This window comes from Centroberyx gerrardi, chromosome 18 (assembly GCF_048128805.1).
Source record: "Centroberyx gerrardi isolate f3 chromosome 18, fCenGer3.hap1.cur.20231027, whole genome shotgun sequence".
NCBI lineage: Eukaryota > Metazoa > Chordata > Actinopteri > Beryciformes > Berycidae > Centroberyx > Centroberyx gerrardi.
In genome coordinates, this window is record NC_136014.1 from 28,836,869 (window position 1) to 28,864,213 (window position 27,345).

General features: G+C 45.5%; 2 protein-coding genes across 2 annotated transcripts in view; one reads left to right on the forward strand and one right to left on the reverse strand.

The window, feature by feature from the left end:
- serpina10a (serpin peptidase inhibitor, clade A (alpha-1 antiproteinase, antitrypsin), member 10a) lies at positions 1-5,000 on the forward strand. The gene is made up of 6 exons (XM_071902969.1): positions 1-106; positions 1,120-1,420; positions 3,086-3,376; positions 3,508-3,781; positions 3,997-4,144; positions 4,547-5,000. The coding sequence occupies exons 2-6, from the start codon at positions 1,132-1,134 to the stop codon at positions 4,733-4,735; spliced, it is 1,191 nt and encodes a 396-aa protein (XP_071759070.1). The 5' UTR covers positions 1-106; positions 1,120-1,131; the 3' UTR covers positions 4,736-5,000.
- The window catches only part of ppp4r4 (protein phosphatase 4, regulatory subunit 4), a 25,462-nt gene continuing 3,105 nt past the window's right edge, over positions 4,989-27,345 (reverse strand). The window contains exons 4-25 of the mRNA XM_078289791.1: positions 26,882-27,029; positions 25,599-25,672; positions 25,184-25,290; positions 24,874-24,981; positions 22,364-22,485; positions 20,691-20,810; positions 20,440-20,579; positions 20,154-20,273; positions 17,608-17,685; positions 16,013-16,096; positions 15,393-15,572; positions 15,184-15,289; positions 14,534-14,681; positions 14,126-14,270; positions 9,939-9,977; positions 9,660-9,731; positions 8,808-8,871; positions 8,456-8,551; positions 7,802-7,892; positions 7,661-7,722; positions 7,176-7,560; positions 4,989-5,297 (exon numbers count right to left, since the gene is read on the reverse strand). Of these exons, the coding sequence (XP_078145917.1) occupies positions 5,252-5,297; positions 7,176-7,560; positions 7,661-7,722; positions 7,802-7,892; positions 8,456-8,551; positions 8,808-8,871; positions 9,660-9,731; positions 9,939-9,977; positions 14,126-14,270; positions 14,534-14,681; positions 15,184-15,289; positions 15,393-15,572; positions 16,013-16,096; positions 17,608-17,685; positions 20,154-20,273; positions 20,440-20,579; positions 20,691-20,810; positions 22,364-22,485; positions 24,874-24,981; positions 25,184-25,290; positions 25,599-25,672; positions 26,882-27,029 (2,535 nt within the window). The 3' untranslated portion in view covers positions 4,989-5,251. The remainder of the gene's footprint in view (positions 5,298-7,175; positions 7,561-7,660; positions 7,723-7,801; positions 7,893-8,455; positions 8,552-8,807; positions 8,872-9,659; positions 9,732-9,938; positions 9,978-14,125; positions 14,271-14,533; positions 14,682-15,183; positions 15,290-15,392; positions 15,573-16,012; positions 16,097-17,607; positions 17,686-20,153; positions 20,274-20,439; positions 20,580-20,690; positions 20,811-22,363; positions 22,486-24,873; positions 24,982-25,183; positions 25,291-25,598; positions 25,673-26,881; positions 27,030-27,345) is intronic.

Sequence of the window (27,345 nt, forward strand, 5' to 3'; positions counted from 1 at the left end):
ACGGTGATGCGCAGATTCCTAAAACCTGCAGTGAAGCATCAGAGCGCGAGAAACCCGAAATAAAGAGAAAAGATAATCCAGCAGACAGCAGCTCCCTGTTCTGAAGGTGAGACGCGTCTTTGTTGTTGTTGTTGTTGTGTTTGTGGTTGTTGTGTTTGTGGTTGTTGTTGTTGTTTACAGCAGCACGGAGGAGAAGCTGCTGTTCCATCACCAGATCGGTTCACTGGGAGGAAAATATACAAACTGATCGATTTAACCTGATCAGGACTGAACCGCTACAGATGTTATTATTATACAGAAAACGGTCCAGTAGCCGTTCATCAGATAATCTGTTAATTTATCTGTTGCTGTGCGGAGAGACAGTTTATTGATCTGTATTGATCTGCATACAGCAGGGATGGGCAGCCACGAGACAAACACCAAACACTGAAGCTGAGCAGCGAGCAGACAGATCAGCTCCTGGTCTCCTTCAGGTCCTCAGACTGCTGTGGAGGTCCAGGGTCAAAATAACACTGATCAGACCTTTCAAAGTAAAAGCCTTATTGAAGAGAATGTGTAGAAAAGTCAAAATGTGACTAGAAATCAAAAATATTTCAGAAGGCTGGTCAGAGCTACTGTAGCATGACGTCATCAGGAGGTCCGAGGGCGTGGCGAGACAAGATGGCCGACCACTGGTCCGGTCTGCAATGACTTGCATTGATGATATTGAACAGTTTGGAGGAATCTGATCAGTCTTGTATTGATGATATTGATCTCATTGGCTCCATTTATCGCAGCTGGACTGGTAAACTGTCCAATGAAGCAGGTTAGTAGCACTTAATATGGCGGCTGGTACTATCAGCCAATCAGAGTACAGTATTGTGGCACTAGAGCCACCCAGAGGGGCGGGGCGAATAATAGATTCCTTCTGAACCATAAGTGAACAAAGCCTAAACGTGTTGTGTTAGCTTGTCATGATATTAGCATGTTTGACTTTGTGATGCTCTTTCATTTGATCATCATGCAGCAGATCAATATATTATCTCTGTTCTGAGACATTATTGGGACACAAGTTAATGATAAGTTAACAGAACCCTGTTACATCTGAAGCGGTGTGTTACTCTGTCTCCCGTTGAGCAGAGAAGCAGGATCATGATTGGTCCGGTCCGTCTCGCCCTCGGCGGTCTGCTGTTCCTGGTTCTGCATCCGGCTGCCGCTCAGGAAGTCGACGCCCAAATCCAAGACCTCAGCAACAGGAACGCTGACTTCGCCGCCCGGCTTTACCGCGCCGTCGCCAGTCGAACCGACGACAACATCTTGCTGTCTCCCTTCACCCTGTCCACGGGTCTGGCTGCGCTGATGAGCGGCGCCGACGGGTCAACTCGCCAACAAATCCTGCAGGGCCTCGGTCTGGCTTCGCTGGACCCCCAGAGGGTCCCAGGTAGGTCAGAGGTCACGGTCTGAGACAGAGGATGTGATGGTTCAGGCTTGGAAATTAATACGTGGCTGACAATCAGAAACATCACATCGCCTTCAGCATGTGGTCATATTAACGCCACAGCTCTAGATTGGTTTTCCTCTTCTCTTACCAACAGAACATTTTCAGTAAACATGGGCATTACTTCCTCCTCAGCTAAACTCCCTGTGGAGTCCCTCAAGGCTCCATTTTGGGCCCCATCCTTTTCTCCCTCTATATGCTTCCTCTTGGTCAAATCATAAGCAAGTACCATATTTCATTCTGCTGTTATGCTGATGACACCCGGCTCTGCCTCCCTCTAAAACCCAATGATCTGTGCTCCTTAGACCTCCTCAGGATTGTCTGGAAGACATTAAATGCTGGATGGTTGTAACTTCCTGCAACTCAATGAGAGCGAGTCGGAGTTCGTACTATTTGGCCCTCTGGACTCTGTGTGTACCATAACTGACCTGGACTCTGTGTGTACCATAACTGACCTGGACTCTGTGTGTACCATAACTGACCTGGACTCTGTACCATAACTGACCTGGACTCTGTGTGTACCATAACTGACCTGGACTCTGTACCATAACTGACCTGGACTCTGTTTGTACCATAACTGACCTGGACTCTGTGTGTACCATAACTGACCTGGACTCTGTTTGTACCATAACTGACCTGGACTCTGTGTGTACCATAACTGACCTGGACTGTGTGTGTACCATAACTTACCATAACTGACCTGAACTCTGTGTGTACCATAACTGACCTGGACTCTGTGTGTACCATAACTGACCTGGACTCTGTACCATAACTGACCTGGACTCTGTTTGTACCATAACTGACCTGGACTCTGTGTGTACCATAACTGACCTGGACTCTGTGTGTACCATAACTGACCTGGACTCTGTACCATAACTGACTTGGACTCTGTACCATAACTGACCTGGACTCTGTTTGTACCATAACTGACCTGGACTCTGTACCATAACTGACCTGGACTCTGTTTGTACCATAACTGACCTGGACTCTGTTTGTACCATAACTGACCTGGACTCTGTACCATAACTCAGACCTGATCTTTGATGAACAGATCAACTTAGTAGTCAGATCCAGGTTCTTCAGAACCTCAGAACCTTATCTAAAGTCGAGTCCTTCCTCTCTTTTCACGACCTACAAATATTCATTCATGCCTTCATTTCCTCGCCACGATTGTTGTAACTCCCTGTATCCTGGGGTCAGTCAGTCTTCCTGTCCCGCCTGCAGCCGGTCCACAATGCTGCTGCAAGGTTTCTCACCGGCACCAAAAAGAGAATCCATTTTAAGGTTTTATTAGTCGTTTTTAAGGCCCTTAATGGTCTGGCCCCGTCTTATATTTCCAATCTCCTTCAGTTTCCTGCAGGTCTCTCAGGTGGACTGACCTGAAGCCGTCCCACTGGGGAACGCTCCACCCCCCAGAACTAGATTTGACCCTTCTACTGGCCTGTTAAATCGCAAACCACCTCTTTTCTGCAGCCCTTGTTTCTGTATGATTTGCATGTGGGTTTTTTTGTCAGCTCTTGTGCAGCACCTCGGTCGACACTTGTTGTTTTTAAGTGTGCTTTACAAATAAAGTGAACTTGAAGTTGAACTTGCTCCACCATGTCCCAGATCTTTTCCAGAGTCTGAAGAGCAGCGTCACCCAGACCGGGACGTCCCCTCTGAGGCAGGGCGTCGCCGTTCTGCCCTCACAGAGCTTCCAGGTGTCTGCAGCCTATCTGGACCTGATTGAGACCAAGTATGGGGGGAACAGCCAGAATCTGGCATACAGCAGCCCGCAGGAGGCCCGGGACACCATCAACCGCTGGGCCCAGGACCAGACCGGAGATCAGGTCAAAGACCTGGTGGGCTCACTGGACAGCCAGACCCAGTTGCTGCTCACCACCGCCGTCTTCTATCAGAGTGAGCAGGATTTTATGTCACGACCTGATCGATCGATTGATCAGTTTCTACAGCCGCACCGAGCTGCAGGGGCGGAGCCTGTCTCTGAGTTTCTTCAGTAATTAAATATATTCTCTCTCTTTTCTCTCCAGGCCAGTTTGCTCTCGCCTTCAATGCTAGCTTCACCCAAGATGAGCGTTTCTATGTGGACAAATACCACATCGTCCAGGTCCCCATGATGTTCAGATCTGATAAGTACTTCCTGGCGTACGACAGCTCGCTCAAACTGGGAGTCTTGAAGCTGCCGATGACGGACGGCGCCGCCATGTTGGTCCTGCTGCCTGACGAAAACGTCGACGTCACCTCCATCGAAGAGGAAATCACCGGCGAGCGCCTCCAGGCCTGGACCAGACAGCTGAAGAAGACGTAAGTTTCTTTCTGACAACAGATGAACGATGTTGTCACGGTTCTTTAGCATCCTGCACCGAAACCGACGGATCTACGAACCACAAGCTGATGTTTGTTTAAAAGAAGAACGCCAACAGGCTCAGTTCACTAAAGCCAGTTCAGGAACTTTTCCTTTTGTGGTTAATTAACAACAAACTGATGCCAGTGATCCTGATGAAGTGTTTGTATCGCAGGAAGCTGGAGGTGCAGCTGCCCCGCCTCCTGCTGGAGCGCTCCTACTCCCTGCGGGACGTCCTGCAGGCTCTGGACATCTCAGAGGCTTTTCAGGACGGAGCCGACCTGACCAACATCTCAGGAGACAAAGGCCTCAAACTCACCCAGGTCAGTGTGATACTTACTATAGCTAATAGTGTTTAAATGTAAGAACTTATTATAGCTAATAATGTTTAACCATGACAACTTATTATAGCTAATAGTGTTTAAATGTAATAACATAACTAATAGTGTTTAACCAAATTAATTAACCAGGCCTTCTGTGCTTCAGTTCTCTCAGCTTTAGTTTTAGTTTTTATCTCATTACACTTTAACTGGATAAAATCCATATTAGAAGTGAATGTAATTACACTGCTGATTGTTTCAGTTTGGCTCTTGATTTGTAAATGACAATCTTCAGTTTTATGAGGTAAATGGTGAAGAGAGGAGGAGAGGAGAGGAGAGGAGAGAGGAAAGGAGTCAGAGGAAGGAGTCAGAATCTGCCCTACAGCCTGATGTTTGTGTCTGCAGGTTTTCCATAAAGCCGTCGTCTCAGTGGACGAGAGCAGCAGCTCGGCAGCAGAAGGGGGCGGAGTCAACATCCTCTCCAGCCTTCCTCCTCGACTCACCATTAACCGGCCCTTCCTCTTCCTCATCTATCAGGAGAGCAGCGGCAGCGTTCTGTTCATGAGCCGCGTGGTCGACCCCTCCCGCAAATAAACTCACCTGACCCGCGGCCTCTCTCCCCCGGCCAATCGCACGTCAGTATACCTGCGGCAGGTGAAACACTAACCCACAACACAGTCTGAGAGGCGGGACGGAGAATTTACTGAACCAATCAGGTGATGGACTGTGATCATCATAAAAATACATAGTGCTTCTTTTAGACAGTTTTTGAAAATGTAAAACAGACTTCTGCAAAGCATGTTATAATACAGTAAATAAAATTAGCCCAGTAAATACAAATAAAATACAGACTCAAATGTCTGAGTGGAATTGCTCTCTTTTTTTCAATGAACTGTCTGTAAGGCAGATGGATGGCCTGTGTCCTGTGGCATTGTGGGAGTTCATGTCTTCATCATCGTCCTCCTCGCCAGCCAGCGAAGCTTTTATTCTCTTAATTGTCCTTTAACTTGTGAAGCAGAGTTGCTGATTAAATGGATGGAAACCATGTTGGGAGCAGGAACCCAAACCCTGACTTCTGATTGGCTGATGGCCTGTGGAGGTATGATGACATCACTCTCTTCCTGACTGCGCACTGAAAGAGTTGGACTTCCTGTTTCTGTAAACAGGAGACAGAGAGGAAGGTTAGGATCAATCACTCAGATCCAGATCAGCTGATGTCATGCATCTCTAATGTCATCAATAGATAAACGCTGGACTGACTTGGTGCAGTTCATTATCATTATGGAGAAAGAAAAGCTCCAACAAGGCCCAGGTTCAGCCTGACAGTCGATATTCAAATACTTCACAAAGACTTCACTTTGAGAACCGATGGATCTGCTGCAATGGATCTGATTCTATTGGTCTAAGAGTTTTTCTCTTATTTAGAGAAACTAGAGCTAAACCCTAACCAGGACTAAACCAGGACTAACCCAGGACTAAACCAGGACTAAACCAGGGCTAACCCAGGACTAAACCAGGACTAAACCAGGACTAAACCAGGGCTAACCCAGGGCTAAACCAGGACTAAACCCTAAACCAGAGCTAAACCAGGTTAGTAAATTGCTCTGACTCAGCAGTGACTTCAGCAGTAGAACCGTGTTGCCTTCTGGGTAAGCAGACATATCACATATCAGGTGATTTTGGTCTTTAAAGTGATAAACTGAGACTCTTGGTTTGATTTAGTCTCCTGTGGGAAACGACCTGCTCCGTATCTCAGTCTGCTGACAAACAGCTGGTCCGGTTCGGTCTGATTCAGGATCTCTCTACTAATACAACTACAAAATACACACACTACTGATAAATAATAATAATAATAAAAACATTAACACTGTTGTAGTACAACTAAACTAAAAAAGACAAAGGCATTATTCAAATAAGTGTATGAAAAATGTATGAAACGGCAGCGCATCTGTCCTGTCTTTCTCTTCCATATTTCCATAAACTGTGTTACTTGTAGGTGGAAAAAAACAAGCTTTGTGTGACTTCTCTGAAAGATTCAGAACACATGATGTCCTCTACCTTCTCAGTCTCATAAACACTCTGACCACTCGCTCTGAAGAAGGCTCTGTGCCGAAACACGTAAGCGTTTTTCTATTGTGATGTGAGCCAAACAAATAAGTGAAATGTTAGTATTTTGTCCTCCTTGACTTGGAAATTTGAGATGTGCTACCTTTTCATATTTTTTGGAACATGCTCTGGATTTTGGGTTTAGCACTCTACTGAGAATCCCACTGTTGAAGCGCAACCTCTTTTTTCAACTCTGATAACTCTGTTTGTTTGGAGCATCTCTTCTCTTTAAGCTTTGTGACGTCAGTGAAGTTTCAGGAGAATCTGAATCATGGCCCTGAACCACTAAACACGCTACATGCTTTACATTTACATGACATGTCATGTAGGAACAGCTGATGTCCTCCACCTTCTGAGCAAAGTAGAAGATGAACTCATCAGCTGTGTGTGTGTGTGTGGGGGGGGGGGGGTGAGTAATGAAACAAAAAGAAAAAGTTCCTCAGATGAATCCATTGCACCTACTGGTTGTCTGTCTGGCTGAAGCTTTTTCCACTACTTTAAATTTTATGCAAAACAATTTTTAGTTATTTCTCCTGCAAAGTCGATCCGGTCTTAAGACATTTTGCACACAACATATATGGACTTCCTAGATTCCTAGATTATCACCCAGAGCTTTGAGTTGCAAATGAGTCTTCCTGCCTTAAAGAGCTGCTGACACTAAAGGAACTTCATTAGTCTGGGTTTCAGTGGAGAGTTTTAGTGTCCCATGACGGTCTAACTGCTGTTTCAGAGGGGGGGCATTGAATCCTTCCCATTTATGGTATGAACATGGTCAAGTTTTACGATATTGATTATATCGATACAAAAATGTCACTATCCGTGTCATCCTTTATAGTCCCTCTCTGTTGAACCCATCTAGCTGCTGCCTGTCTGTCTCTACTAGCTCTACTTTTCACAGCAGAACCTCTCAGCTGAAACTGGAACCCACATGGAGAGCTTTCTGGACTGGCTGTCCTTCGCCCCGCTGCTGCGCTGGTCTATCGTTTTACTGCGCTGGTCCAGGGTGCTGGTTCTGTGGTCCAAGGTACTGGTCCGGTGGTTCAGGGTACTGGTTCTATGGTCCAGGGTACCGGTTCTGTGGTCCAAGGTACCGGTTCTATGGTCCAGGGTACCGGTTCTATGGTCCAGGGTACCGGTTCTGTCCATTGTGGTACTGGTTCTGTCAAGGGTGGTACTAGTCCGGTGGTCCAGGGTGGCACTGGTTCTGTCCAGGAGGCTGGTGGTGTTGCTGCGGATCAGGACGGGCATGGAGGAGGTGGAGGGGGTCGGAGACAGCGTTGCCATGGTGAAGTGGGCCGTCCGCAGTGAGTCATCTGGAAGACACAGGGAGTCACATGGTGCTGGACTTACTGTGGATGATTAATGCTTAAACTCATTATGACAGAAGAGCAGATGAATGTAACCAGTGGTTACCGTTGCTAGGCAACATGGAGGCCTTTCCTGGTCCAGTAGCGCTGCCTGACTCTTTAACCTTCCTGGAACACAGAACCAGTGTTAATATACCGTTCCTTCTGTATTTGTTAATATTCTCGTTGATAATAAGGTGAAGCTCACAGAGGTCTGTCTGAGTTGGACGGTTTGGACGTTGTGGGCTGACTGCTGAGAGAGCGGCTCCGCGACAGTTTGGCCTTCCTCATCTCCTTACCTGCACAGTGAAGAGCGATCATCATCGTCATCATCATCATCATCATCATCATCATCATCATCATTATCATCATTCTCTTTGAAGACAACAAGGTTCTACAACACAGAGATTTAATGCTTTCCTTAAATCAGAAATTGATTCTCTCAGGTCAGTGAGAATAAATCTAAACTTTTGCAGGAAACAAGCAGTCTGAGACCATCAGTTCGTCTCAGCAGAGCAACAGGCAGACAGAATAGTCAGTCCAGTCAGCCAGTAAACCCAGTCAGTCAGTACAACCAGTACAACCAGTCAGACAGCCAGCAGTGACAGACTGGCCAGAGTTTTAAATGAAAGTCTGTCTGAAAGCACAGCCGTTCCCAGTCAGTCTCAGGTTCTGTCTGTTGTGTCGGTGCGTGTGATAACCTGTGACACTTGAGATGAGATGCAGAGAATCATGGGAGATAGTCTGCTTCACAATACTGAACCTTTTCCATTAACAATTCTAATTGTCCAGGATACAGAACTTTTATTTTGAAAAGTGCTGATTCTATAAAGAAGGTCGCACATACACACTTCTGTCTTACCGGAGGAGGAGGAGGAGGAGGAGGAGGACAGGGCGGCTCCAGATGAAGACCCAGACATGGACTTGGCTCCAGACAGACTGCTCTTACTGTCCCTTCCTGTCAAACCAAGACAGTCTACAGACCGGACTACAGCAGGAATGGAAACTGGTTCACAAACTTTGTCCAGTAAGACGAGTTAGCCCAAATGAAACAAGACTTTTACTTTTTTTTCACATTCATTCCTTGGATATTCTCTTATACTAGATCAAAAAAATTCACAAATCTAACACAAAACCATCACTATAAATGCATTTTGAAATATTTCTTAGCACAACAAAACCTGCAGTAGGGGCGGGTCTTTCCTCATACTCACGTTTTCTCTCGGTGAGTTTCTCAGAGTTCAGTTTCCCTTCGCTCTGCTGGCGCTCCAGCTGCTCCTGAGGACAGAGATCTTATTAAAATGACCGAAACCAGGAAGTGGTTTTGACTTCAGATGGAGGGATTTATTTTCTTTATGGTGCATGGCGTTAGCCCATGTTACCCCATGGCCTCTGTGTCCTCCTCTGTGTCTTTTTGGCCAGGTCGTTATCGTAAAAGAGAATGTGTTCTCAATAACCTACCTGGTAAAATAAAGGAAATGAATGAATGGCGCATGGCGGGGCTCCACACAAAGCCCGCCAAGCGCCATGGGGTAACGATCAAGCAGCACAGTGCAATGTTGGTGTCAAGGAGGACCAGGATTTGCACCGCCTGCATGCTCAGACCAGGTCAAAAGTCTGATCTGTTCTGTGTTATTTTGGTTGGTGGGTGGCTGGCTTGCTGGATGCCCCCCCCTTCCCCCCTTCCCCCCTTCCCACAGCCAAACTGTCCCTGCAGTTCACCACCAACTTCTTAGGCTCTTTGCCTAATATCACTGGACCAGAGCAACACGGTAACCAGATGTGTTTCGTCCTCCCAAGCTAATTTAATTTCAGCTGCTGTATATTTGCTCGTGGCAATTCTGCTCCTCCCACACAAAGACATCAGTTTCCTGCTGGGAGAAGCTTCTGAGGTTCCAGACTGTTCTCTCCATCACCAAAGTGCCGTGGTGCAGAGTGCACTGCTTTTAAAGGGAAGGAAAAGAGGTGATTTGATTGGTCATGATGCTCCAGCCCCTGCCACACCTGCTGATAATGTATTCCTCCTAATCCCACCCAGTTCCAACTGCGCTGGTTTAGCTCCTCACCATCTCCAGCAGCAGAGTCTCCTCCTTCTCCCTCTTCTGGTCCAGTAAATCCCTCTCCTGCCTTTTGTGATACTGCCAACAGACACAAAATACTAGATAGAGGTACATGTTGGTTACAGAAATGCAGCTGTCAATGTAAAAATACTGAACAGTGATTTATTCAACAACAGTCTGTTTCTAATATATATACAGTGTATATATATCTATACACACAGTATAGATATATATATATCTAATAGATATATATAATATATATAATATGTTGTTCAAGCTGCTTACAGGCTCGGTGATGTCCAGTTTGTCCAGTTCCAGCACTGTCTGAAAAACATTAAAACATCAATGTATTGGTAATTTTTATGTCTGATAGATGTATATCAATATCTATATATGGTGATTATATTACCACCTAAGTGAATATTAAGTACCAATGAATACTTGTCCATTGTAAGTCTGTGGAGAAATGCTAATCTGCTCCCTTACATTGAAAATCAACTGATCCTTGACCAAAAATCAACCCTTTGTTTCAAAATTATATTATGCTTTATTTGAAAAACAAGTTAAAGGCTGAAATAACAGGCTAGTCCTGCATGACTCCACCCACCGACTCCATAAGCCTACTAGGAGAATTCAGACTCACACTGGCAACAACTGGGAAACCTGGAGGGGCAAGACTGAGAGGAACAGCCTCCCTGATCTGAACCTGAGCCAGCTCGAACAGAAGGAGGTGCATGTACGCAAGTGTACATGCAAGAGAACATGGTACCAGAGCACCTTGGATCAAAGGTTGATGATCAACTTTGTAGTGGTTTCGTCAGACAAGAGGCCAAAAGTTCTGGACACTCAGCTGAAGAGAGGAGCTGAGCTGAAAACTGATCACTGGTGGAGAGTTGGATCAAATGGGCTACTGGATAGACCTGGTAAACCCAAACGTGTAGCGAGGGTTTGCTGGAACCATCTTGGAATCATTCTCTTCTCTTGTATTCCAGAGGAGGTTGGGTACATGGAGTCAGAACGTAACCTGGTCAAAACCTCTGTTGTGGAAACGCTGCAAGGAGATGTGGTCAAAACGTGCTTGGTGCCTGTCATGAAGGGAACCCAAGAACCCGCTGGCTGTCAAGCAGAAAAAGGAGTCCTCCTGCACCTGTTTAGCATGGGGGACTTCTGATTGAGCCAAAGTATTGTCAGGCCAACAAAGCTGCAGCTGCTGGTTCAGAGAGGCTCTGGAGACTTTTGGGTATAAAAAGACATTGTGTAAAACGATCTAGTGACTCAGGAGGTTCTGTTGTCAGCAGGGGCGGTGAAACACTGACCACAACTGGGGACATTGTCAGAAGGTGGAAGGACTTAAAGGAACTCCAAAACTGACAGACTGTCCCTCTGTTCAGGAGACAGAGCTGAAGACTCTGGAGGCTCTGAGAGGTCAGAGGTCACTGAGGTGGTTAGACAGCTCCTCAGTGGTGAGGAACCAGAGCTGGACCAGATCCTCCTGAGGTGATGATGTTGGGCTGTCGAAGTAGACTCGTCTCTTCAATATGTTGCAAATTTCAGGAACAGAGTCTTTGTATTGTCAGACAGGAGTGATGGTCTCCATCTTTAAAAAAGGACTGGCGGGTTTCTCAGCCTGCTGGGAAAACCTCTGTCAAGCTGCTGGAAAGGAGACTCCAGACGATGGTTTAACCTCAGATTCGTCACAGAACAGTGGATCAACTTTTTACCAAGATAAATGAAGCATCGCGTTAGTTCAGGCAGAACACTGAAGTCGTGCACGCTATCAGCTGATTGGCTATCAGTTGTCCAATCCAAGCTGACTCTCATCACCAATCACATTCAAACAACATGAAGCGGTCTTTATAATCTGCCAGCTCACACTGCCGTTCATCCATGCCACTGCTGCTGTTGACCCAAGTCAATGCAAATTCCTTCCACCACCCCAACCTCCTCCTGTATTATCTGCTCCCAGGATGCTTGTGCAAGCTATCTCTATCTTTTATGTTGGTTCATATTATTAATGATATGTCTACTATGCCTTGGGGGGTTTATTGCGCTCCCCGCAGAATCTCTCGCATGCTGCTTGGATTCAGTGGGGAGCATCCTCAAGAGCAGAGCCTTTTTCCGCCAAATACAACTGTATAATCATTAGTGCTATAATGGTCCAATCTCCTTTGACGTAAGTGTCTCTGACTGAACTAAGGAATCATGGGAGTTTGTTAATTCTGTCTCTGGTGTTTTCTGGATTTGGAAAATGCCTATGACTCTGCTCCCCAAAGTATGGGAGGTGCTGCGGGAATATAGTTTTCAGTATTCAGAAACAGGATATTAAGGCACAGCTTAGGTCTGGAGATGCTCCGTTTGGTGATGTTAGGTTGGCATCTGTGCTGTTTACAGATGATGTCCTTTTGGCTTCACCAGGCCGTGATTTCCAATGTGGATTGGAGCAGTTCTGGATGCCAGCACCCACAAATCTGAGACCATGGTTCTTTTCTGGAAAATGAAGGCCTGTCCTATTCAACTGCCCCAAGGGGAGAAGTTCTGGTATCTTCGTTCTGATTCACCAGTGAGGGTAAAAGGGATGGTGAGGTTGACTGCTGGTTAGGTGCAGTGGTTGCAGTAGTGTGGCCGTTGTATTGGACCATGGTGGTGAAAAGAGAGCTGAGTCACAAAGAAAAGTTCTTAAATTTCCGACTGATCTTCATTCCGACCCTCACCTATGGTCACAAACTCTGGACGCAGAATGAGATCACGGATACAAGCGGCTGAAATGTGTCTGGCCTCACTGTCCATGACAGGATGAAGAGGTCAGAGATCTGGGAGGAACTCAGTGTCATGCTGTAGCTCCTCTACATGGAGAGGAGCCAGTTGAGGAGGTTTGGGCTCCTGGTAAGGATGTTCCCCCACCTGACCCAGATGAGCAGCCTGAAAATGGATGGATGGTATGGATGGATGGTGGTGTACATGGTACACCTTGGTGGCACGGTGGCACAGTGGTAGCGCTGTCGCCTCACAGCAAGAAGGTCGTGGGTTCGATTCCCGTCGCTGTTGGCACTGGGGGCGTGTTCCCCCCATGCCTTCGGTGCCTCGTGCCCAGGTGGGTTATCTCGTAAAAAGGGCCTTTCTGTGTGGAGTTTGCATGTTCTCCCCGTGCTCACTTGGGGTTTCCTCCAGATAACATTGATAAGAACCCCCACTAAAAACATGCAAGAAGATCGTCGCCTGACCAGCGATGAACGTTAAGAAGTCGGTCCCCGGGCGCTGTATGAAGCCGCCCGCCGCTCCTGGCCTGCCCCGCAGAGGAAGGACGGGCCAAGATGGGAAAAATGCAGAGAACAAATTTCATTGATTCATTTCATTGTGTGTGTGCCAGCCGCCGTGTGCACCAATAAAGACGGGGTTTGTCCGTCCTGTTTCGGTTTCGGTACCAGTGGTGGCACTAGCACATGGTACTGGTGTTAGTGATACATTGTAATAGTGTTAGTACTAGTGATTCCTAGTTACTGACAGATGCAAAGCCCTATCCACATGATGACACCCAAGTGCAGACCTTGGTATTTATTTCCCTGTATGTCACTCAGCTGGCAAAGCTAACTACTCTAACCCTAAGGTTGTAAATTGTGACACAAGTGCTCCACCTGTTGATGAATGGCTATATACTATTATAGCCATTTACAGTGTATTTACAGTGAAAACAAAGGAGATGGGATATTTTTCTTAGGATGTGGCATGCTAAAGTTGGCATCGCTTGCAGCTGAAGTGTTGCCTGTTTAGTTTTTTGTTTCTAATTATAACAGTAAATTTACCCCGTATGTCTTTAGTATCTTATAGGTAAGCTCCAGAAGGTAGATATATACAAAATATATATATACACATATACTGTATATACAATATACAAAAATAATACAAATAGGGGTTTGATCATATAGGCTTGGTGTGCTGAGGGCTGACAGAGGAGTTTGTGACTGCTCAGCACCGGCTGCAGCCTGAGGATTCCTGCCTGAGTCCTTGCTACTTGCTAAGGTTTCCATGTTGGTTCTTAATGAGGTTTTTGTGGGAGTTTTTCCTTGTTCTCGTTGAGGGTCTAAGGTTGGGTGGGTAATTTTCATCTATTGTTTTCATAATGTGGGCGTTGTGAAGCCCTTTGAGACTGTAAGTGTTAGAACTCCTTTCAGTATTTGGGATAGATTGTGCTAATATTAGCATATGTATGGAGATAGATGTTACCTTAAGCATGAAAGCCACCACATCCTCGTCTTTGTGGACGCAGTGGTAGTATCAGTACTAGTGTTAGTGATACATCGTACAGTTGGTAGAACTAGTACTAGGGTTAGTGCTAGATGTTACCTTGTCGATGGTTGCCACCAATACCTAGTCCTTCTCTACTCCTGCACAGGAGTTTCTGGACTTGTACTAGTGTTACTACCACTATTAATATTAGTATTAGTATTAGCTGTAGTATTTGTACTAGATGTTACCTTGCGGATGGTAGCCACGACATCCTTGTCTTTCTCCTTGCAGAGGAGTTTCTGCACGCAGAAGTCGAGCTGCTGCAGCAGCTGCTTATCAGCAGGGAGGCGGATGGAGGAGCGCAGCCTGGGCAGCAACAGGCACAACTTATACCTGACAACAGACAGACAACAGACAACTTATACCTGACAACAGACAGACAACAGGCATCTTACTGATCAGTGGGCACACTACAATACTAATCAATGCTGCTCAATGGATTAAAGTGACACTAATAATCAAGAGTCAATATCGTTCAAATAGTACTGCAGTTAACACAGTACAAGACCAGAGTACTTAGTACTGGAGCAGACAGAGTAGTACTGTAGTACCGGACCAAACATAGTACTGTAGTACTTAGAGTACCACTGAGTTACCTGACGTTGGCGACGGGGTCGTGGACCAGGTCCAGCGCTGGGATCAGGAAGTGTTTGTTGAAGTATTTTCTGGAGAAAAGCTCGCTGGCCATTTCACAAACATCCAGGAAGCGCAGGCGGTTCCAGTAGCTTCGACCCTGAGCCAGATCTGGAACCAGCACAGCAGATAAAACAGAGGAAGATGCTGCGTTAATGTCTTCTTTTAGAAAGCGTCGGTCGTGTTCACACTATTTGACTCTTTTCACACTGCCGCCGCAGGGAAAAGATGCTGCGCCTGGCTTCTTTTTAGGCAGAGACCACATGACCTGGACCGACCAATCACAACAAAGAGGTGGTGGGGTTTCGGAAAACAACAAGTCAAGTTGGAAGTAGTTGTTACTGTGTGTTGTGGTAGTTTCTGGTCTATCATCCCTCTGTGGTGTTTGCTCTGTTGATAATGTAGCTGATGTCACCTCAGTGTTCAGTGAGACGACAGAACATTCATTCAGTACAGAAAGAACGGAAACAGAACATCAGCACTGCTGCTGTCAGGTGCTGGAGCACCTTTGTACTTAGTTTAGTACATCATGTTTGAAGTAACATTGTGTTGTTACACCGCTGTAAGAACATTATGACGAACATCCCAAAGTACAGGAACAGAGTGGGCTGACCCTGGATCAGCCGGTCCATCATCTCCTGCCGCTGTTCCTGTTTGCGGTTGTAGCGCAGGAACATGCAGAACGTCCGAGCCGCCTCCTTCTTCACCGGCAGAACCTTCTGCAACAGCACAACAAGACGGGATGTTACTGGTCTGTTAACCTGTGTGTGTGTGTGTGTGTGTGTGTGTGTGCGTGCGCGTGCGTGCGTGCGTGAGGCTGACGTTGGTGGTGAGGATGATGAAGATGCGCTGGGAGAAGGTCTGGTGCAGCAGGTCTCCAGGCAGCAGTCTGGCCAGGCAGCTGTAGCGCTGCAGCAGCTTCTCATGCAGCCTCCAACGCAGAGAAGATCCAACCTTCTGCTCAGCAAACAGCAGAGCAGCCAGAAGCTCAGGAAACATCAGCTGAAGAACAGAGAAGAACCAGAGGAACACAGGGAGGGAACCAGGAAAGAAAGAAAGAAAGAAAGAAAGAAAGAAAAAGAGTTACAGGGTTGAGTGTGTCACTGTGGTTTTCACCTGCTCTCCTCCTATCACAGATGTTTGGTTGAATTCATTTTTACCTCAGGACTACAACACTGGTAATGTAATGTTATGATTTGGATGACATATATATTACTTTATTTCTCCTATAAATTGTTGTTAAGCTGTAGCTAACTGAGCGCTACAGGAACCAGAGTTAGGTATGTTGTTGCGTCACTTTGCACTACAGTATTATGTATTTAATAGTATTTTATAGTATTTCATTCTCTATTTGTCTTTGTGAATATATGGACGTTATTTCTCCTATAAATTGTTGTAGCTAACTGAGCGCTACAGGAGCCAGGGTTCGGGTCGGTCTGTACCTTGTTGTCCGGCGCCGGGCCCTCGCCTCTGGATGTCATGGCCTCCAGAGTTTCCTGCAGGTGATTCATCAAGGCATCCAACACCTGAACAACACAACAGCTTCAGTTCTGACAGCCTGCAGACAATATCTAATGGTTTAAAACACTTTTTTTCTGTTGTTTTGATTAAATATTTGGAAACACATTTATGTATTAAGTATACAGTGGTACAGTAATGTCACAGGGTGACGAGTGTGTGAGGAGTAATTGATCGACACGCCCCTTTCCCCTCTTTCGGCACGTGGTTGATTGACACACAGGTGTGGGTGGTTTGGGGGTTCTTTCCTCGTCTTCCCATTTAGGCAGGACGTGCCGTCGGAGGAGGTGCGCTGGAGGCACCGTGAAGCTGAGGTTCCCACCGTGTCGGAGGAGCTCGGGAGACGGCGTGAGCGCGGTGTTGTAACAGACCGCTGTCGGCAGAGAGGGACGGCTGTGACCGGAGGAGTTACCGCGGCCTAGGAACACGAGGGCTACGACAACGCCGGCGAGGCCGCTGACCGCATTCCTGATCCACGGTGTACGAGGGAGAGGAGGTCTTGGAGGATAGTGGGAGGGTGGGAACTCATTCCACCCTTCCTCCAGTTAAGTACCTCTCCCGTTAGTCTACAATCTTACATTGGGTGTTGCAGACTTCACCTAGAGGCGCCAGCATAGTCATCACCCCTCCTATTGACTCTTTTAATATATTTTTATCAAGTTTGGAGTTTTAGTATTCATTTCGTGGTAATACGGACTGTCAGTGGGTTTGGACCGGGTCTTATTATTTCCTTTGTTTGGGTTGTTGTGGATTTCATTTTGGCTTGAATTTATTTGGTTGTAGTGTTCCATCGTTGAACTCCCAAGTGTGCAGTGGTTTATTTTTGGTTCATTCTTCACGTCCAAAACCACCTAGTGTGTCCTAACATTCGTTAAGTACCTAAGAGACTGAGTCAACAACTAAGCCCTACAGAACCAAAAAGCTGACTGTGGGGGTTGGGCCTTCCTAACAATATTCCTTGTTTGTTTTATCTGAAGCTGTCGGGCATCAAGTCTCCGGGTCCGGTTGTCTAAGTCCCCGCCTGCACCTGCCACTCAGGACGCCGGTGGACATTGACATGACACTGCAAAGCTTATTGTTGTTTGTTTTTTTACTAGAGTATTTTTAACAATTGTCATTTTAAACCATGTTGTAATAAAGGATATCGTGTACACTAGTTCCGACTCCGGCATTGCTGTCTGGTGTAGTTGCTCCCCAATAGAAAACGTGTGCCAGTAGACTGTCTTCCTTCACCCTGTGACAGTAATATTTATTTAATATCTACAGGGGTCAATTTGTTTTACAGCTGGGAGTCAGTTCAAAAACAACATACAACATACTGTATACCGATACAACACCCATACAACATACAACTGAAGGACTACTGTCAGTCTACTGTCAGTCTACTGTTAGCATGGTACATAGCTGGTTAAATGGCAAAGAGAGCCTGCTAGTTGTGAATCTACAGCCTGCAGGAAGTATCTGACCTCTGCGCAGAGGGGGATGCTGGGAGGTCATGATAATCAGGAAGTAGTTTTACCTCCAGAGAGTCGTCCTGCAGCAGAACCAGCAGCTCCTTGTGGACCAGATGGACGTTCAAACCGAGGAGCTTCACTACCTGGAGAAGAACAGGAGCCAATGAAAAGAGGAGAAACCATCATGTGACATGGGTGAAGTTTCTATACAGCTTTTCAACCAGAGGCTCACACTATTATTCTCTACAGACCACAGTACAGACCACTGCATCATGTTCTATACTAGTGATGTAAATAGGTTTTCAATGTAGTGAGTCCCCGGGACCCACAGGTGGTCATTTGAGTGGGTCCCAGGGAAATTGAGTGGGTCCCCAATAATATATTTTTTTTTTAACAGCAAAAGCACAATTTTTCTGTTTGTATTTTTAAGTTAATTTTACCTACTCCTATTTATATATTTGATTGCAATGTTACACAGCTCTGGTTACACATTTCTTTATTCTAGTATATCTTTAATTGTACGTACATTTTTTGTTTTTATTTCACACTTGCTTTGGCAATGTAAACGTATGTTTCCCATGCCAATAAAGCCCCTTTGAATTGAATAGACAGAGAGAGAGAGAGAGAGAGGGAGAGAGAGAGAGAGAGCGCCTGTGTGACACAGAGCTTCAGGAGAAAGCGAGGAGCATAAAACATTGTGCTTTTTTCCACGCATGAAAAAAAAACAACCGGACCTGACCCGAGCCGACATACAGTTGTAACAGTCGCAAATATGCCTACTATGCTTTTGGAACATTGTTTGGTTGCAGTAACAGATTAAGTCACTGGGTGGCGCTCCTTGTGTTTTTACTGAGACTGAGTTACAGCAACAGGTTGAGTAGGTTACTACCAACTACTCAGTCTGCCCTACTGACGTGGTCTCGCTCTGTCATGCTATCCAGGAGTAACGTTAGCCTGCTTCCCTAAAGCTAACAAGCACAAAGCTAATGTAAGCTAAGACACGACCGAGCGCGTTACGGTCTCGGTCCCGTCGGGTTCGGGTCGGGTTGCAGACCTCTAATGTGTAGTAAATGAAACGACTAGTTAGTGAAATCAAAGTCCTATGTTGCAAACAGAATGGGCATTTTTATCTTGTGGCCATCCACAACGATATGAATCGATTTGAAGAAACATAGTGGCTGACGCACAGACAGTCAGTCATGGATTTTTTTCCCCCGAATAATAACGAGCAACTTCGGGTAGAAGAAATATCTGTTTCCATCGCATTAGCCTATCTGTGATTTCCCGAATAACGTATTCGGATTCGGGTACATCCCTACCTGCAGTAGTTTGTTGGCCAGCAATATGTTTGATCTTTTTCTTTGGTGGCATTTTAAAACGTTTTCCTGTCACTCATTGAGACTGAACAAAACAGGAGATATGCGCGAGATATATGCACAGATGGTGAGAAAATCGCGGCCGGTGGATTTTTTTTTTTTCAACACGGTGCGTCCCCTGGACGGTAAAGCCTCATCGGGTCATCATCGACATGAGTGAATACAGCATCCACGTGAGTTTATTTACCAACTACCAAGTTTGTAGCCTTGTTGAAATGAAATCTGTGCGGCGAAAGTAGCATTGGATGCAGACCCAGCAAGGGCATTAAGTCTCTCCCGCGATGACTGAGACTAGGGTTAGGGAAAAAATAGGGTGCTTCCCCTGGACGCGTCGATAGTGAGTTTGAGTGTTGTCTGTCTGTTGTCAGGTTGAGTTTGATAGTTATAGTCATAGTTATAGTTATAGTCAGTTATAGTTATAATCACAGTTATAGTTATAGTCACAGTTATCGTTATAGTTAGTAATAGTCATAGTCACAGTTATAGTTATAGTCACAGTTATAGTTATAGTCACAGTTATAGTTATAGTCAGTTATAGTTATAATCACAGTTATCGTTATAGTTATAGTCACAGTTACAGTTATAGTCACAGGTATAGTTATAGTCAGTTATAGTTATAATCACAGTTATCGTTATAGTTATAGTCACAGTTATAGTTATAGTCACAGTTATAGTTATAGTCAGTTATAGTTATAATCACAGTTATCGTTATAGTTATAGTCACAGTTATAGTTATAGTCACAGGTATAGTTATAGTCACAGTTATAGTTATAGTCATAGTTATAGTTATAGTCACAGTTATAGTTATAGTTATAGTTATAGTCACAGTTATAGTTATAGTTACAGTTATAGTTATAGTTACAGTTATAGTTATAGTTATAGTTACAGTAATGGTTATAGTTATAGTCACAGTTATAGTTATAGTTATAGTTACAGTTATAGTTATAGTCATAGTCACAGTTATAGTTATAGTTATAGTCAGTTATAGTTATAGTCACAGTTATAGTTATAGTTATAGTCACAGTTATAGTTACAGTTATAGTCAGTTATAGTTATAGTCACAGTTATAGTTATAGTTATAGTCACAGTTATAGTTATGGTTACAGTTATCGTTATAGTCACAGTTATAGTTATAGTTATAGTTACAGTAATGGTTATAGTTATAGTTAGTTATAGTTATGGTTACAGTTATCATTATAGTTATGGTTATGTAGTTTTAGTAATAGTTATCTGACCTGGTGGAAGCCGGCGGCGGCGCTGCGGCGGACGCTGACCTCTGGATCGTGACACAGACTGGAGAAGGACGGATAGAGTTCTGACAGGAAGTGGGCGGAGTCAGCAAACACAATCATAGCCTGGAGAGAGGCGGACAGACAGACAGACAGACAGATAGACAGACAGATAGAATAGAAGGTACAGAGTTACATTCAACGTCTGAAAGAAAAACAAACCATTTATACAATACAACCTAAAGCTATGGGCTGTGTGTGTGTGTGTGTGTGTGTGTGTGTGTGTGTGTACCGGCAGGTTGAAGCAGCAGTTACAGCGGATCAGAGTGTATTCGTTGCTGTCGGTCTGGCTGCCTTCAGCCTGCAGGCCGACCACACACAGCGTCTTGAAGCGCTGCAGCAGCCGAGCACGCTGCTCGTCCGACAGAGACGCTGAGCAGCAGAACAGACTCACATTCACTTCATAATGTCTTTATACATCATTACATCACATCGTCACATTTACTCTGCTCTCTAGATCATGTGGATTGGCTCTGTGCTGACCTGACAGGCCGTTGCAGAGTTTCCCATACTGGAAGGACAAAGACGCAACAACGGCTTCATCAGCCTGAGAAGGTTCACACACCGACATCAGGAGAGGAACCAGGACATGAACTCTATCATCTGGAGGAGGGAGGAGGGGGAGGAAGAGGAGGAAGAGGAACAGGAGGGGGAAGAGGAAGAGGAGGAGGGGGAGAGGGAGGAGGAGGAGGAGGAGGAGAAGAGGGAGGAGGGGGAGAAGGAGGAGGAAGAGGAGGAGAGGGAGGAGGAGAAGAGGGAGGAGGGGAGAGAGGAGGAGAAGGAGGAGGTAGAGGTGAAGCTGTGTTTACAGTCTAGATTAAAGCGTTGCAGTGACACAGAAGACATTAAAGCTTATTTCCAACAGTAACATGTATATTAATTTACCAGAATCAACATAAATAGCATAGTATAATAATAATAGTGAAGAATGACTGCACACATTACAACAATTCATCTTTAAAGCTGCACACAGATTTGAATGTAAAAATCCAGCCACCAATGAACTAAACTGCTAAATGCAGCTTTAACACAAAATGAGCTAAGATGGTGTAAGATTTCATAATGTGGCATAAAGAGGGGCGAGAGACACTGAACACACTGTCAGCACCAGGAGAGAGAGAGAGAGAGAGAGACAGAGAGAGAGAGAGAGAGAGAGAAAGAGAGAGACAGAGAGAGAGAATATCAGGTCAGCAGGGACTGGATTAATTGTATTAATCTGAATAATTTTAGTGGAGATTTTGATTTGTGAACATTTTGACTTGTGGACTCGGTGTTCACTCTGTCTGTCTGATTCAGATTCTGTGACAGAGAAACTGAAAGTCTGACGTGAATCAAGTGGAGGATGTGGAGTGTTTGGAGCGGTGATAGTATGTGGGAACAGAGCTGAATGTGAAGCGTGGGCCGGTGCTGTGGGCCGACAGCATGAATGTACAGACAGAGAGTAGGCAGCAGAGACAGCAGTGTGTGGGCGGAGCCTCGCGAGCTGCAGACTGGACTCTTCTGTTCAGCTGCATCCAGCTGCAGCTCCAATAGGCTTGGGCAGATATTTTATATTATTGAATATCGCGATATTTCAATATGTTCTGCCACCCCACCCCACTCTGCTTTTAAACTTATACACCTGTAATCTACTAGTGGTAGGATAGTAAAAGAGATACTAGGATAATAAAAATCCAAAATAGGGTTAGAAAAGTCTGACTCTTTATGGTGCGTTCAGACTGCGGCTACAAAGCAACAGCAAGTCATTCGTTTTCAATGGAAACAAACAGAGAGAGCAACAAGCAGCAGCTACAGACCGAAGCTCAGCTCTGATGACGCGGTGAAGTGCCAACAAATCAAGGCAGTGTAGGGTCGTTATATTTACGCTATTATTGTTTACTTGATGAATTAGAAGAACAAGTATTTGCCAAATAAAATAAAAACGAGACGAACGCAACGCTATGACAGTCTGACATCATCAGCCGGTGCAGCCGGCGTGACGACAACATGAACCGCCAGAGACCAGCAGAGGAGGAGCTCGGTACACCAGACCGCTCTGTAGACCTGTAGACCGGAGTCTGAACGCAGCTTTAGGGTTCCCTTTTCCACAATCATGTAATTTAGGAGAAATAAAATAAAATACCCCAAAAAAACCTGGAAAAAATAAATTCACTCACCGCTGTCGATCGTCTCCATCAGGTTGATGATGGTGTCGAACGCCGCCAGGCGAACGCTGCTCTCCTCATCAGCAGCCAGTTCCACCAGTTCAGGGAGAACCTCGGCCTTCGAGTCCTCCGACCTGGAGAACAGGAACAACATGTTGGGTTCTAGTCTCTACTGACCCGACACAACATGTTGGGTCCTAGTCTCTACTGACCCGACACAACATGTTGGGTCCTAGTCTCTACTGACCCGACACAACATGTTGGGTTCTAGTCTTTACCCGACACAACATGTTGGGTTCTAGTCTCTACTGACCCGACACAACATGTTGGGTCCTAGTCTCTACTGACCCGACACAACATGTTGGGTTCTAGTCTTTACCCGACACAACATGTTGGGTTCTAGTCTCTACTGACCCGACACAACATGTTGGGTTCTAGTCTTTACCCGACACAACATGTTGGGTTCTAGTCTCTACTGACCCGACACAACATGTTGGGTCCTAGTCTTTACCCGACACAACATGTTGGGTTCTAGTCTTTACCCGACACAACATGTTGGGTTCTAGTCTCTACTGACCCGACACAACATGTTGGGTCCTAGTCTTTATCCAACACAACATGTTGGGTCCTAGTCTTTATCCAACACAACATGTTGGGTCCTAGTCTTTATCCTACACAGCATGTTGGGTTCTAGTCTTTATTAGGGATGTCCAACATAAATCGATGATCGATTTATTGTTTGTTATGTATCACGTCGATTAACCTTAACGGTTAACGACTGTTTGAATTGCGTACTCGCAGCCGGTTAGTCCAACTGCGCAAATGGCCATTAAACCAAAGTGGAGCTACTCGCAAGAAATGCGTCCACCACTTGATACGAATCCACTGGACTGGTGGAAAGACAACCAGGCAGGATTCCAGGCTGACAGCACTCAGAGCATCTTCTCTGGGACCTCTGTCCCGTCAGAGCGCATCTTCTCTGGGACCTCTGTCCCGTCAGAGCGTCTTCTCTGGGACCTCTGTCCCGTCAGAGCGCATCTTCTCTGGGACCTCTGTCCCGTCAGAGCGTCTTCTCTGGGACCTCTGTCCCGTCAGAGTGTCTTCTCTGGGACCTCTGTCCCGTCAGAGCGTCTTCTCTGGGACCTCTGTCCCGTCAGAGCATCTTCTCTGGGACCTCTGTCCCGTCAGAGCGTCTTCTCTGGGACCTCTGTCCCATCAGAGCGTCTTCTCTGGGACCTCTGAGTAAGCCTAAATCTAGGAACTCAAAAGAGCTAGATGACAGAGCTTTACCCTGTATGATTATCATCCATCCATGGGTTCTAGTCTTAACCCGACACAACATGTTGGGTTCTAGTCTTAACCCGACACAACATGTTGGGTTCTAGTCTTAACCCGACACAACATGTTGGGTTCTAGTGTTTATCCGACACAACATGTTGGGTTCTAGTCTCAACTGACACAACATGTTGGGTTCTAGTGTTTATCCAACACAACATGTTGGGTTCTAGTGTTTATCCAACACAACATGTTGGGTTCTAGTCTCTACTGACACAACATGTTGGGTTCTAGTGTTTATCCGACACAACATGTTGGGTTCTAGTCTCTACTGACACAACATGTTGGGTTCTAGTCTTAACCCGACACAACATGTTGGGTTCTAGTCTCTACTGACATGACATGTTGGGTTCTAGTCTCTACTGACACAACATGTTGGGTTCTAGTGTTTATCCGACACAACATGTTGAGTTCTAGTCTCTACTGACACAACATGTTGGGTTCTAGTCTTAACCCGACACAACATGTTGGGTTCTAGTCTCTACTGACACAACATGTTGGGTTCTAGTCTCTACTGACACAACATGTTGGGTTCTAGTCTTAACCCGACACAACATGTTGGGTTCTAGTCTCTACTGACACAACATGTTGGGTTCTAGTCTTTATCTGACAACATGTTGGGTTCTAGTCTCTACTGACACAACATGTTGGGTTCTAGTCTTTATCCGACACAACATGTTGGGTTCTAGTCTCTACTGACAGAACATGTTGGTTTCTAGTCTTTATCCGACACAACATGTTGGGTTCTAGTCTTTACCCAACACAACATGTTGGGTTCTAGTCTCTACTGACACAACATGTCGGGTTCTAGTCTTTACCCAACACAACATGTTGGGTTCTAGTCTCTACTGACACAACATGTCGGGTTCTAGTCTTTACCCGACACAACATGTTGGGTTCTAGTCTTTACCCGACACAACATGTTGGATTCTAGTCTTTACCCGACACATGTTGGGTTCTAGTCTTTACCCGACACATGTTGGGTTCTAGTCTTTACCCGACACATGTCGGGTTCTAGTCTCTACTGACCCGACACAACATGTTGGATTCTAGTCTTTACCCGACACATGTCGGGTTCTAGTCTTTATCCAACACATGTTGGGTTCTAGTCTCTACAGTGTCAAGTTGGTAAAATCAGGTCTGCAGCAGTTCTTTATTGTGCTGTTTGGCAGTTTGGTGATTTTTACCCGATCCCCCTGCCAATGTTCTCCAGCTGGCGGCACATACAGGAGCGAACCTCGTACTCCACATCCTGACAGAGAGACCGGGCCAGAGGCAGCAGCTCCTTCTTCACTCTGACACAGACGAACCTCTCATTAATAATTAGAATGCTAATAATCTGATTCATAACAGGCAGCAAACAGCACAACTTCTTATGAATAATTATAATATAATAATAATCTGATTAATAACAGACAGTAGACAACACAACCTCTACATAGTGTATAGTGTATAGTACTACATAGTGTACTGTGTACAGAGTGTACTGCAGCTCACATGTGGGAATCAAACTTGCAGGCGACTTTTCCCAGAATCCTACAGCTGGCCAGACGAGCCTGAACAGACTGAGTCAGCTGGGATTTATACACCAGAGGGTTCAGGACCTGAGAGCGAGACAGGTAGAGAGAGAGACAGGTAGAGAGGTAGAGAGAGAGACAGGTAAAGAGAGAGACAGGTAGAGAGGTAGAAAGAGAGAGACAGGTAGAGAGGTACAGAGGGAGACAGGTAGAGAGAGAGACTGATAATACTAATAATAATAATAATAATAATGATAATCATAATTATAATAATAATGATAATCATAATTAGAATAATAATAATAATCATAATAATAATAATAATAATAATACTGCAGAGTCAGATTCCCCCCTTGCAGGAATCAGAATGCAGAAGAAACCTTCAGTCTCTGTACCTCCTGTTTGATCGTCTCCTTTGGTAAAGTGTTGATAGCAGACAGCAGAGTTTCCAGCCAGGCAGTGCTCACCACTTCAGGACAGAACACAGAAAATATTATGTAATGTAATGAAATGTTATGTTACGTTACTCTGGTCTCTGCTCTGCCTCCTCCTTCATCTGTCAAACTACAGCAGCTTTGTCTTTTCACCAAACCTGTACTGTTAGTGCTTCATGTTTTTTTTTTTTCTTTTATGATTTTTATTTTTGGCATGTTTGCCTCTATTAGACAGTTCAGAGTTGAGAGAGACAGGAAAGACTGGGGGGGGGGGAGACAGGTGGGATTCAAACCCACAACGTCACGCTCACATGGTGCGAGCCGCAGCCCACGAGCCGCCGTCATTACATATTAGTAGACTACATATTGTTAGTCCCGCCTACACATTGTGGAGGCTCTTCCCTCCAGTGTCCCACAGCGCCCCCCCCCCCCCCCCGTGGTGTCCCACAGCGCCCCCCTGTGGAGGCTCTTCCCTCCAGTGTCCCACAGCGCCCCCCCCCCCCCCCCCCCCCCCCCCCCCCCCCCGTGGTGTCCCACAGCGCCCCCCCCCCCGTGGTGTCCCACAGCTCCCCCCTGTGGAGGCTCTTGAAACTGGAAACCAGCCTGCTGTAGAGCTGAGGACACTTCACCACCTCTCCAAAAACTGTTTATATCCAGTAAATGGCTTTTCTAGTTTTTCAGACCTTGGTGAATGGGAAAAAGATACTCAACTGTAACATCAGGGGAAATAAAACTGTTTTGGTTCTTGTATTGGAGAAGGACTGAACTAATGTGTGATGTCCTGAGGAGGTGCAGCCTGGCAGAGAAGACCGAATATTTGTCTAGACTTTTCTATTCAAGTGAGCTCGACCTGGTAATGCTGTCAGATCTAAACCAGGAAGTGGCCTGATGCCCAGAAATCAGTCCTGGCCTCCGACAGTTTGTCTTCATCTTTACCTTTAATTCTCTATGGAGCTGGAGACGGGTGAGAGTTAGAGTCATGAAAGACAAAGACATTATTCACTGCAGACTAGAGGGACAACAGATTTCAGACCTAAAACCTAAAATTCTGTGTAATTCTGTGCTAATCTGTGTAAAGGATTCATATTGCAGAACATCTTCTTATCTGACTCACCTGGTTAAATAAAGCTTAAATAAAAAACAAAACTGTGTATCATTTGGAATCTGTCTATTGTTTTCCAGTTCAGGCGGTATCCAGCACTTTGTCACCAAGATACTGAACATCCGGAGGTTTTGATGAATACCTGCATCTCTGTGGTTCAGGTTGAGCAGCACTGTCTTCAGGATGGAGTAGGTGTGTGTGTGGATCAGGACGATGTCATCTTGCAGTATCGTCAGGAAGGAGGCGGCCGCCGCCAGCTGGATGTCCGCTCCGGCTACTTGAAGTACTTCCTGTGTCAGACAGGAAGCAGAAGTTGGTTAGAAGAGAGAGCGATGTGTGGGAGACGAGAGAAGCAGCAGGCTGAGGAGAGAAAACCCAGGAGGAGTTCTGAGGCAGAATCCACAGTAAGATAAGGCCGGTTCAGGTCAGGGAGCCAGGGAAGGAACAGGAAATGATGGATCAATTATGTTCCATTTGTTATTGATATCCGAGTTGATGGATCCGGTTGAGACAAATCGAATAATAATAATAATAATAATAATAATAAACACAACAAAAGACAAAGTTGTTGACCTTTAGCTAATTAACTAACTGGCCACTTGTGTA